Genomic DNA, 13,120 nt, shown 5'->3' on the forward strand with positions numbered 1-13,120 from the left:
AAATTCCCCAAACATTCCCCAAATATGGATACCTAAAGACTTTAGTCAAGTGTTGAAGGATTTAAAAAACAATACGTTGCAACCGGACATCGCAAGTGTGAATGTGACGGAAAGTGTTCGTAACGTTCGCGCAGTCGTGCACTTCTCCAAATGTGAACACGTGCTCATCAAATACAAGAGAAACAACGGAAATGTAAGTTATAAGAATAAAAGTTCATTGTATTATTAATTTTATTTTTTAAATTTTTAAATTATTTTTTTATTTTAAATACAGGTATAAACGAAAAGTGTTAAATGAAAAGTGCAGGTCATGTGTATCATGATACACCTACAGTTTTCCTCCAAAAGTATAAGTGCATTGTAATACACCTACACTTTTGGAGGAAAAGTGTAGGTGTATCGGTGAAGACACCTACACTTTTAACAAAAGAAACCATGACAACGAGACCGGAAGTGGGGTATACGGTAAATTAACCCCTTGTGTGCTGTAACAGCAGAAAATTTAATTTATCCAAAAAGTGTCTATTTAATGAAATAAACTGTTAAATTCTAGTTACAATATTTATATCAGAATATTTATTTATTTATAACAAATTTCAAGACATTTATAGGAGGTTGGTGCTGCTTTTGAGGTTAAGAAGGGAATGTTTTATTTAATGACGCACTAACACATTTTATTTAAGGTTATATGGCGTCAGACATATGGTTAAGGACCACACAGATTTTGAGAGGAAACCCGCTGTCGCCACTATATGGGCTACTCTTCCGATTAGCAGCAAGGGATCTTTTATTTGCGCTTCCCACAGACAGGATAGCACAAACCATGGCCTTTGTTGAACCGGTTATGGATCACTAGTCGGTGCAAGTGGTTTACACCTACCCATTGAGCCTTGCAGAGCACTCACTCAGGGTTTGGAGTCGGTATCTGGATTAAAAATCCCATGCCTCGACTGGGATCCGAACCCAGTACCTACCAGCCTGTAGACCAATGGCCTACCACGACGCCACCCAAATGCCCCACAATGTAGCAGTTTTTATACGTTTTGGTTGAACATACGTCACATTTTCTTTGACTACCTGCATTATATGTTATAACAGTATCATTCCTGATTAATTCAGCAGTCTATATTCCAGTTCATACACAGTTAATTTAAACCAAGTGCAACCACCTAGTGAATTAACCTCAAGTGTGCTGTAACATGAACATTTACCTAAAATTGTCTATTTAATGAAATAAAAACGGTTAGCTGATAGTTTCTATTAATATACATGCATCTGAATATGGATTCATATATAAAACATCTTTGATGATACTTTGTAATGGTTAGATACTGTCTTAAGGGTGAAGGACGACTAAATTACGCCAGTTTGATATTTTCATTTATACTCTACACATCCATTATATACTGAACAGCATTGAAAACGCACCACCAGTTGATGATAACAAGTATGAATGGGACGTATATCAGCATTAAAAATACCAATGAATAAGTACGTACTACCTTATAGACCATGCATGATGATGAATATATAACTTACAAAAAACGACTGCCTGAACACTCCACAAAACACAACATATTGCATGCATAGCATGAAAAACGTAAATTGAATGTGCAAATCATGCTGATTGGGGCTATAAAAGATGGTCTCTGAAAAGCCACTTTCATTTATGAAGTAGTCTTTGAGGGAACATTAAACAAGTGATGTCAAGGTTGACAGTTGAGGAACGTGAACGTGCCTTAGGCATGCTTCCTGTCGGCATTTTGAGTAGAGTCATCGCACAGCGGTTTGGATACCACCATTCAACAATCACAGTGGATACCAGCAGATAGGAATCATCAGGGACCGTCCACGTCCAGGCCTATGACGTGTTACGATAACACGACAAGATCGCCATATAGTTCGCCTCCATATTCGTGATGGAACGCTACCAGCTGCCAGGATTGCACCAACTGTTGAAGGCCGACGAGGGGTTATCAGCGCAGACACTGTGCATCGCCGTCTTCACTCTGCTGGGCTGTGTGCTCAAAGACCATATGTTGGACCTATCCTGACTGATCAAAATCGAAATGAGCACCGACGTTTGGCAGGAAGGTATCGTCATTGGAGATTACAACGTTGGCATGGTGTGCTATTCTCTGACGAATCAAGTTTCCATTTAAGGAATGCTGATGGTCGGTTGTCGGTGTGACGTAGGCGTGGAGAACGTTACCACAATGACTGCCTTGTCCAGACGGATCGATGGGGTGGAGGGAATGACATGGTGTGGGGCGGGATCAGTTATCATCACCGAACAGCACTCCATGTTTGCCATGGCAGAATGAATGCCATTTACTACCGGGATAACGTCTTGCAAAATCACGTCATTCCCTTCTTTCATCAGCATCGGGATATGCACACATTTCAGGAAGACAACGACCGAGCACACACAGAACGTGTTACAACACAGTATCTAGCGAACAATAATGTCCCTTTACTTGAATGGCCAGCACTGTCCCATGATGTATCGCCAATATAACATCTTTGGGATTACCTTGGTCAACGCATCTCACGTCGTCCACAAATGAATAACCTTAGAGAACTGGAAAACATACTACAGCAGGAGTGGAATGCTATCCCCCTGAACACTATTTGCAGACCTATCTGGTCGATGAGAAGACTTTGCATGGCTTGTGTTGCTGCAGATGGTGGTCATACCACTTAATTCTGTCCCAACTGATCAATCACTCGAGCAGACTATCAATCGTGAAGCAAAGAGTTAGGGAGGGGTTGTTGGCTTTACCCTTTGAAAAGGGCCATGTTACACTGGATGATGGCGAGACATGTCAATGGAGAATACTCTGAGTAATTTAAGGAACTGTGTCACTCTGAGAACAACGATAAACTTCAAGATGTGTCAAGGAATTCATGCTTGAAGAACAGATATGATGTGAAGAACATCAAAGAATACATTACCTGCCAGTGTCAAGATCCTTTTATCATGTATAATATACCAGAAACACTTATGAACATCACTACGGGTCAAATGGCATCTCAAAGAAGTTCAGGATGCTATGCATGGTATTCCAGTAAAAGGAAAAGTTGTCTTTGAAGAGTTTATAAAAGAACGACTTGGAGATAAACATTAAAACAGTTTTGGGAAATCCTTGAAGAAAAGCAGTGTTAACATTTTCATAAATGAAAAAGACACTTTCAATGACAATGATTGGAAGCTGATCATTGTAACTGATGTGTTGTTCAGGAGGTTACTGGCCATCTCAAGGAATCGTGCACTAGGACTTGAAGTACGTACTTGGTTACGAACTAGCTACAGTGCCACCTTCACTATTTCATGATGATGGTACTATAATGGTACAAACAAGGCTGATCTTGACAAGACAATGGAAGGGAACTGTGAAGTAGTCTTAACAGAATTATCTTAAACTTACACTAGATCTACACCTACACCATCTACATATATCTTTGGTGGTATGACTAGGATTCAGTCTTTGAATAAAAATCCCTTCAAAACGTTCGAGGAATTGCCTGTAGTTGTTCAGAAAAGAAGGATAAGACTTCTAAGGAATCCTTCATTGGAGGTGATCAGCATATATGTCATCTTTGAACAATATATTGACACTTTCAATCAAACCAACTGAAAGGCAGCGAAGGAAAGACTAATATGAAATCAACACATACAATTCAGGGCAATAGGCAAGTATACAAAACTACCATCAATTTTTAAATGGAGTGGGCGACAATGTGAGTCTCACAGTACACAATGAATCACGCAGTTGAACAATTACCGAAAGTGAAACAGAAGTTAACAGTATTTATTCATTAAATAGGCAATTTTTAGAAAATTACGATTTTCTGCTGTTACAGTACAAAAAGGGTTACTATACCAGGTTGTGCACTTTACATCTTGGTTTAACAGATTTGTTTAATGAAAGGGAATACTTACTGATGGATTACTTCAAGTTTCATACTGTTATGAAATATAATGCAATTAGTTTGAGAGAAAACTTTATTTATTTTAAAGAAAACTGTCCAAAATTGTTACGTTTGGGGACTGTGTTTGGGGTTAACCCTTATTAGAAGCATCAAACTCCTAAAATATCTTGCAGAATATCCATTTAAAAGAAATACCCTGAAATAATCATAAAATAAGCAAATATTTGAAAACTAAATATTTTTTTCATTTGTTACAGCACATAATGGGTTAATTCAATATGTTGTGCAACATTTCAACAATTGCAACCTTTATTTCCAAAAGCTAGACACCCAGACGGTTCGAATGAGACAATTTCAACTTGTTATACCTCCAGTTGGGGTATCTCATTAAATAAGTCCCATTCTTAGCCTTGGCCGCTACTCTATTACAAAGTTGCAAGTTGAAAAATAGTCCATAATTTTTTTTCTGTAACTGGATATTGGGAATTGTCGATTCAGAAATGTCCATTACCAATGTAACAAAATGTTTCAACATTACAAAAGAAGGAAAATCATTAAGATTTGCACTTTTAGTCCTTCCAAAAAACAATTTACTTTCATAAAAAATTTCCACAGTAAAAAATCCCAACAATATAAATATAATATATACAAGTGTATAGTATCATATGATGAAACTGATGAACATTTGAATTCTGTTTTAAACACGTGAATAAAAATCCAATATGTGATTCATTTTTTTTTTTTAAATGTTTCTTTTTTCTGTACAAATATAATTCGAATATTTTTTATTTTGAAACCAGTCAAAACATAGCGATTTAAACACAGTATTTCAAAATATGAAATGTTATTTACGAAACTTAAAAAACACTTCTATGCTATAAATAAGTAAAATGTATTGTATAAAGACTTAAACAGAATATATACAGTCCATGATTTCTTTTACTGCAGATAAAAGTAAATTAAGTGATTTAGAATGTTCATTCGTTCACATAATAAACAAGTCATACACAAAATGTATTTAATTGCAGTTTCATTCAAAATTATAATAAGAGTTCGTCTTTCCTTAAAGCCACGTATTCCTCTCAACAGTAAAAGGGTTAGTAACACGTGCCTTCCTATAAATATCGGAGTGGATCCTTGAAAACTTTCGTTTGATATTTTTTGGTAAGTTTCTTTTCCGGACTTGACATGGTCCTAGCTTGTTATTCACGAAAATAATATTTTGAATAATGTGCATAATAAAGAAATTATTACACTCGCGTGTGAATCGTATTGATTTTACGAAACTCGTGTCAGGATTCATGTATTACCCACCCTCTCGCTCGGGTTTCTGACACGAGTTTCGTAAAATCAGTACGACACACAAGCTCGTATAATAATCGCATACTGTTGCACATCAAGTTCAACTTTTCACAGAGTTATGGCTCTTGAATTTAGAATGTATTAAAAATTGTTCTGTGCGTTAGGGAACTGCTTCAGCAGTACTCTCAGAATGCTTGTTGAATTTCTATACGTCAATATGTGACTGATGTCAGTTTGTTCTTTAGTAATTATTACCTCATTATCTTGACTTTACTAAACACGTGGTTGTGGTGGTATTATAGTCTGGCTGCTTGGGAGTCGAGTCGACACATCCAGAATAATGATTGTCAAATGATATTTACATTACTGGTATTTTAAATATTATGGTTAATATTGAAAAATGCTTGTTTCTTGCGACTATACAAGAACTCACCTTCTGTTTCTAAATTTGATGTTGAAGACCAGAAAACTCAATGCCAAAAGCATCCCAAGTGCAGAAAGCACACACATGATGGCATACAGTCCCTCTGTTAATGCAATCGGAACGAAGTCTGTTTTAAACGAATCCCTAGGCACCGTACCTAAAAGAAGGAAGAAAAAGAAAAAATGCCGACATTGTTAACTTTCGAAAAATACGATTCAGCAGCATTTCTGTCAAACGCATTGATGTAATTTTTTTTTTTATCGCGGTGATTTTGCAGAAAAGACAGACAATTAGGTAGATCTATGGTTATCATAGGTACAAAATATAGTTTCGAAATTCTGAATTAATATAGGTCAGAAAAATGTAATTTGTTTGATATCTCAAAGTTAGATTTTAAAATTTTGACAACATGTTACTCGTACGTGACGCAATATGTCAACTTCGACTGCACTAAATTGAAGAGTGGTATATAGTACCTGCTTTGCTTTGGCTATTCACATTTGTCTTTAAAAATAAGAGAATTTTAAAAACAAAGTATTTTCTGCAAGTCGCCAAAAACGTGCAGGAATTAATTTATTAATCGCTTTTAAAATATTTATCAGCACTGCATTATGCGTATTTAAATGAACTATAATAGTCTATGAGCCAGAGGGGTCGGTCGGTACCATCTGGGGGGACAAATGCTCATAGTGATTTTTGTCAAGACCTACATCCCTAGTGATGGAAAATTTATGATAGCATTGCAGGACTCACAGCTTTCTGTGCGTATCTTCCTGTTTTGTGATCCTACCCCCATTTTTACGGAATTGCTAAAGGGTGACTATAAGAAAAGCATTGTAAAATATTTGTCAGGGCATTTAGGAATACAAAACTTGGAGGATTGGGAGATAATTGACTGGAGAATTCAGATATATTACCAATATTGAAATCCTTTCAGGATTAGGGTCTCATATAACACTTTTTCTGTAACGTTATAAAATACAATTCACACAGTTTTATTTTTAAGTAGAAATTTAACACAAAGTTTAGTCTCAGCACCTCAAATATTCCCTTTAAATGTACTAATTACAACATAAGCTCATTTGGACATCCAGTTATTATTTATATCCTATAAATAGTTTTGTTGCAGGATTTGCTGCGTAATTACACATTTTATAACCCACACCTATTTCCTCAACAGGTATATGCTTATAGAATTGCTAAAGGGTGACTATATTAAAAGCATTGTAAAATATTTCTCAGGGCATTTAGAATACACAACTTGAAGAATTGGGAGACAATGGATTGGAGAATTCAGATATATTACCAATACTGAAATCCTTTCAGGATTAGTGTCTCATATAGAACTTTTTCTGTAACGTTACAAAATACAATTCACAGAGTTTTATTTTTTCACTACAAATTTAACATAAAGTTTAGGCCCAGCACCTCAAATATTGTCTTTAAATGTTCTAATTAAAATAGAAGCTCATTTGGACATTCAGTTATTATTTACATCCTATAAAAAAGTTTTGTTGCAAGATTTGCTGTGTAATTAAACATTTTATAACCCTACCCCTATTTCTTCAACAGCAATATTCCAATGGAATTGTTAAAGGGACAGACCCTAGTTTGAACCTGTGGAAGTTAACACTAAGTTTAGTTAATCTACAAACCTGTAACACATTTGGATAACGTTACAATTGAGTAAAACAAAGAGTCTGTGACTTAAAAATGGTGAAATACCCTCTAAAAATAGACTAACACTCGACTCCATAACTGTTACTTCTCAGACGCACGTGCGTTTTTATGAGAAATGCATTTTGTGATATTAAAATACCAGGATGACCAAAAACACTTCGAATGTACGGAAATTGATAATCTAAACCATAAAATCTAAGTAAAGTATGACTTCAGTTATCAAAAACGGCTACAATAGTAAAAGAAAATATATATATACCTTAGTGTTTAAAAACGTAGGGTATGTCCCTTTAACAGTAATTAAATAAAACATAAAACGTTTATTAGGATGGGCGATAAAAAAATTAGAGAAAAGCACGTTAATGGAATATGAATTTCAGAAATAGAAGCAATCGTGTCACCCCTAGAGGGTTAGGGTCTCATGTAACACTTTTGTTTTACACTACGTTATGCATTTTCCACCATTTCTCAACAGTAATTTCACTTGAAGTTTAGGATTACATCTTCAAATGTTCTGTTTCAGGAGTTTTATTGCACACAAATCTATATTAGGCTGTTAAATACTACTTAGGTCTTGCATTTAAAGTGAATTTGGCGTTATATGTTGGTGAGGTGTCATTAAAATGATCTACCATTAGACTAAAATCGATTAAAAGTCTACGTTGTTGATTTACAACCCATATCGATCAAGTATTTATTGTTATCTTTGTAATATAACCATGACTAAAAAGGTATTATTGTTTAAAATTGTATCCATGGAAGATATTAACATATCATAACTTGGCCACACCCAAATAGGCATACTGTTGACTCCACAACTTAAAAGATCAAAACAACACATTTTTATTATGTTCAAGTTGACCTATTTATTAATTGCATTAATACTCTGGTATGTGATTCAGCTGTATACGTTTCCTAAAATTAATATTAATGCATTACTACCTTCATAATTGTGTTGAACTATTCCAGATATTGAAAATAACATGCTAGGGTGTGTCATACTTCAAGCTGAACACAAATGATAGAGTTTAATTTATGTGTCCTGAAACTAGAGGTTACCACGAGTTAGCACTTCAGTATGTTTCAACAACCATTTACCTTAATACAGACGAATCTAGCTTTGGAAAACATTGTTAGACTGGAGGTGGCATTCACTGGTGGAGCAAATATTTGAAATTTTATGTTTCTGGTGCATGTGTTGGAACACATTGACTGATAATGGATTGTACTAATGATAAAACAAAACCCCAAACATATAGCTAAAGTTGCTTGAAAACAAATAACCTCATTTGGCGTCTAGCAAGACAGACAAACACAGATAAATGGAAAACTCCAAGTTGGACCGAATTCAGTATGAGTACCAGAGAATTCAATATTAACCATCTCAAAGATACCTGCCTACTATCAATACATCATGTTCCGAGCCGACGATTATATTTGTAATTGTGAACCAGAGCATATCACAATAAAACAACCTTTACAAACCATTGCCGTGCTGATGAATCAATCACTTTGCACAGACATAACGACAGCTATGTCATTATTATTTTAAGAATGGAATCATTTTTAATGCTATAGGCATCATATGATGGTGATTTCAAGGCTTTTACGTAGGTATAGAGGTATATGATTGCTGAAGACATAATTAGTTGAGTCCTTGAAATTTAAGATGTATAACCATGTACAAATATATTATGAAGCTCTAAAAGTCTTATGAGACCAGCCTGGTCAGTTTACTATTTGGGCAAAAAGCGAACCAAAGAAAAGACCTAGCATGGTTAAAAACTTGTGCCAAATGACATATGACAGCCTAACAGTTTCCCCAAGTTTTAGCGTAGTTAAACAATCTCTGGAAAGATTTATTCAAATGTCTGTTCCACAGAAATGAAGTTTTCAGAATGTTTGATGCCTCAGTTACATAGATGCATTGCTTAGCCTTCTATGAGCATCTCATCTGAAAATTGCACTTCAGGGCTATTAAGTTAGTGATTCCAATCGAACACCCTGATATGTTTGAAGCATTTCAGATTGGCAACATTTTTTTTTAGCAGATGTCTGACAACAATATTTGTGGATGCATTCCTAAAAACCACTAAGTTAAAGTGAACAAAGATATTCCCGGACGCTAGAGGTCACAACAGAGTTAAGGCTAAATTCTGGTGCTAAAAAGATACAGCAGAACATCAATGTGTCATCACAAAAAGTTTCCAAAGCCAAACGTTTCAAGGGATTATACATATATTCCATAGTACTGGTAGTAAGCTTCATTCAATGTTGATTAAATGCATTTGCTGATAATATCTGTACTGCATAGGCAGTTTCAGTGGGTACTGCTTTTGACTTGATGAAGAACAATGTTATGCAACCTTCAAAGGTGAGTGACTATATATAACAATAAATCTCATGACAAAATCAGAATACGAATAGCTCAAACATTAGACATTTGTGACAGAAAATGAATTGAAGATCAATCACTGTTTGAGTGCATTACTGAGCTGGCACAAGGTACAATTTCCAGATATCCTTTAACTTTCATTGGTATATCATGAGCCTCGTTCCAGGTACATTTGACATGACGAGATAGTCTAACAGAAAATTTGTAACTATTGTTGATGGGATTTACTTGGCATAGTGATTGTGTTATTTTTTAGAGGTGGTAAATCAATGTTACATAAAGCATTATGAGGTGGAAACCATGCACACAAACATGTTAATACTGTGGTTGATATATATCGTGGGACCTTTACTAAGAGCAACATATTTTGTAAAACAACTGAGAACCTTTCAGAGTCAGATTACCAATATCACCAATTTAAATACTTTCATAGTCAAAGAATGAAGGAAGGCAGTATACACAAATATACTCCAAGTGAAAGTGTTTTTATAACAAATATTAAAACAATATCCAAGGTTGTATGCCATCCGATGTTTTTAAGTTGACTGATGCATGCTATATTGCATGCAGCTCATGTTGCAATTGAGGGATATAAGTAAGTTGCCTTTAGCTCAAAAGGCAGAGACTATATTTTGTGCTTGGCATTCCTAGAGATCCCTGGAGTTCCACTGTTCTGAAAAACATCCTGACAGGATATTGAACATTGTATGAGAAAAGAAATTCACTTCTCATACAATTTTCAATATCCTGCCAGGATGTTTTTGTTCTGTGCAAAGAAGGGCAGAATCGAAAGTGTAACTATGTTGGGATTGTTTGATAAAACATACACAACATACAATCAACCAGACCGTCCCAGAAGTGGAAGACCTCGCATAACAACTGCTGCACAAGATCGCTACATCCGGGTTCTGCACTTGTGTCACCGAATTGCCACAGCAACGAACACTGCTGGATGCATACCTGTTTTGAGAAGGGTGTCTGCACAAACCATTCGGAACCGACTTCGAGAAGCTGGTTTCCGGGCTAGGAGACTGTATGTTGGCCCCGTCCTGCGAAGTCAACATCGACATTTACGTGTTCGCTGGTGCACGAATGTACACGGGTGGAACATGGGAAACTGGCGGCAAGTATGGCTCAGCGACGAGTCATGTTTCCTTCTACAGCGACGAGATGGACGACAAAGTGTTTACAGACACTGCAATGAACGTTTTGCCAACAACTGCGTCGCCCAAGTTGACAGATTCGTTGGAGGGAGTGTCACGATGTGGGGAGCCATCTCATACAACGGCAGAAATGAACTTGTGTTCGTACAAGGCAACCTGACAGCTGTACGCTACCGGGATGACATTAATCGCCGTCACATGCTTCCCATTTTGGATCGACAGAGAGAACTCTTTCAGCCAGATCGCATACGACAATGGATTTCCTACAGATGAGAACATTAATGTGCTGCCATGGCCATCAAGATATCCAGATCTCAACCCCATTGAACATCTATGGTACGAACTGGACAGATGTGTACGGCAGCGTGACACAGAGCCTCAGACGCTTCCGCGTCTGTCACATGCACTGCAGGAAGAATGGGATAGGATTCCACATGCCCGGATTCAGAGACTCATTCAGTCTATGCCAAGGAGATGTCGCGCAGTGATTGCTGCTGGTGGTGGCCACACAAGGTACTGATTTCAGCGCCCTCGTACAACGCTGTTTGGTGTCGAAAACGCCTCCACTGCCGTCAATCCATAGCAATAACATTCTCACATGCTCATGTCAAATTTTACTGTGATACGATCATAAATAACGAAATTATGCCACTTTGTATTAAAGAGATAATTCAATGTATATTTCGCCTATGCGTTCCTTTTTTGACAGAGTATATATTAAGTTACATTAAAGCCCTAAAAAAGTGTAAACCTAAACTAAAATAGCAAACATTGCATTAAATAAAAAGTGATATGTGATACTCTAACCTTCAAATGATGTCACTGTTGCTTTAGGCCAGTCTATCTAAGACCAAAAATGGCCTAGCCCACCACAAATTGCAAGATTTTTAAAGTGACGTTGGGTTTTTTTAAACCTTGGACCCACCTAATTAACATAGTAAAATTCTACTCAAAAATAATGAGTGGAACATTGTTTATTTTCAGTTTCTAAATGTATCATTGTGTACCTTTTTGTAGTAGATTTGACCATATTTATAAAACATGCTTAATAACAACCTTTATGGTATTTGGTATTTAAAAAATGGAAACTCATTTGATTTTACATAGTTCATGGGTGCTGAATCCTAAAATAAATGTTGCCAACTGATCTTTTGATTATTTATCTTTAAAAATTCAAGATGGCCACCAAATATATACAAAAACTAAAAATCTAATATCCAGGATTTTATATAAATTTTTCATCCCTAGGGATGTAGACCTTGACAAAAATCACTATGACCATTCGTGCCCCCAGGTGGTACCAATTGGCCAAATTTTTGGTCCTAGCTCATGGACTATTATTAAATGTTACCAAGTATATTCAGAAATAGTCAGCAGGCCCGTATTTAGGGGGGGGGGGGGGGGGGGGGGGGGGGGGAGGTGGGGTTGTTCATATTTCTAAAAATATTGCACAAATACTTGATTGTAACTTTTGCAACTCTCCCATAATGCATTTGCATTTTTTATTTCCAAAACACGTTAACTTTCCTTCTTTCGTACAACCAAACTGATATTATTTACAAAGAAAAAAAATATAATAATAATAAAAAATCATGGGATGGAGGTCGTTTCGGTGTGGGTAACGTCGGCGTGTTGTCATTTCTTTTGTTTATAGAAACAAAACTCTAATGACTTGAAATATTATTTAAAATGCATCTCTGAGCACAATATCTGACCTAACATAATACTGAACTATTTAATTGGAGTACTCGAGGGTCAAACTCGTGCCGGACGAGTACCCGGCACTTACACTAGATGATGATTTGATTAAGGAATGAAGTAAAATGGCATTATGCATCTTAATTCCAGCGCAGAACATGGATGTCAAATCATACCATTGTATTGCATTTAGAAACCGGTTGATACGTACAGTGTTGTGACAGACGGCCAGTTTAAAAAGAGAAACTAGCACATGACCATATAATTATTGTGTAACTTGTATTGTTGATTATCTACTGCTGAAATCAGTGCCCTACATTGTCAATTGTATTATAGCTGATCATTGTATTCCACCTTGTTATATACTAAAAGGCAAACGTTATTGCGACACACAAAAGACAAAGATAATTGATGATACGTTTTTACTGCCGTGTATGAAACGTTATAACATGGAAAGAGAAATATCCGAAGGTATGGAAACGAGCAATAGTCCATGAAAAGGGCGCACCTGCCATGTGCAAATGA

The 13,120-nt window shown here is 36.2% G+C and overlaps 1 protein-coding gene across 2 annotated transcripts in view; it reads right to left on the minus strand.

Moving 5' to 3' along the window:
* Nucleotides 1-13,120, minus strand: part of LOC121371074 (gamma-aminobutyric acid type B receptor subunit 1-like) — a 113,525-nt gene that overhangs the window by 23,707 nt on the left and 76,698 nt on the right. For both annotated transcript variants that reach the window (XM_041496704.1, XM_041496703.1), the window contains one exon: nt 5,669-5,816. In XM_041496704.1, the coding sequence (XP_041352638.1) occupies nt 5,669-5,816 (148 nt within the window). The remainder of the gene's footprint in view (nt 1-5,668; nt 5,817-13,120) is intronic.

The sequence above is a fragment of the Gigantopelta aegis genome, chromosome 4 (assembly GCF_016097555.1).
Source record: "Gigantopelta aegis isolate Gae_Host chromosome 4, Gae_host_genome, whole genome shotgun sequence".
Taxonomy (NCBI): Eukaryota; Metazoa; Mollusca; class Gastropoda; order Neomphalida; family Peltospiridae; genus Gigantopelta; species Gigantopelta aegis.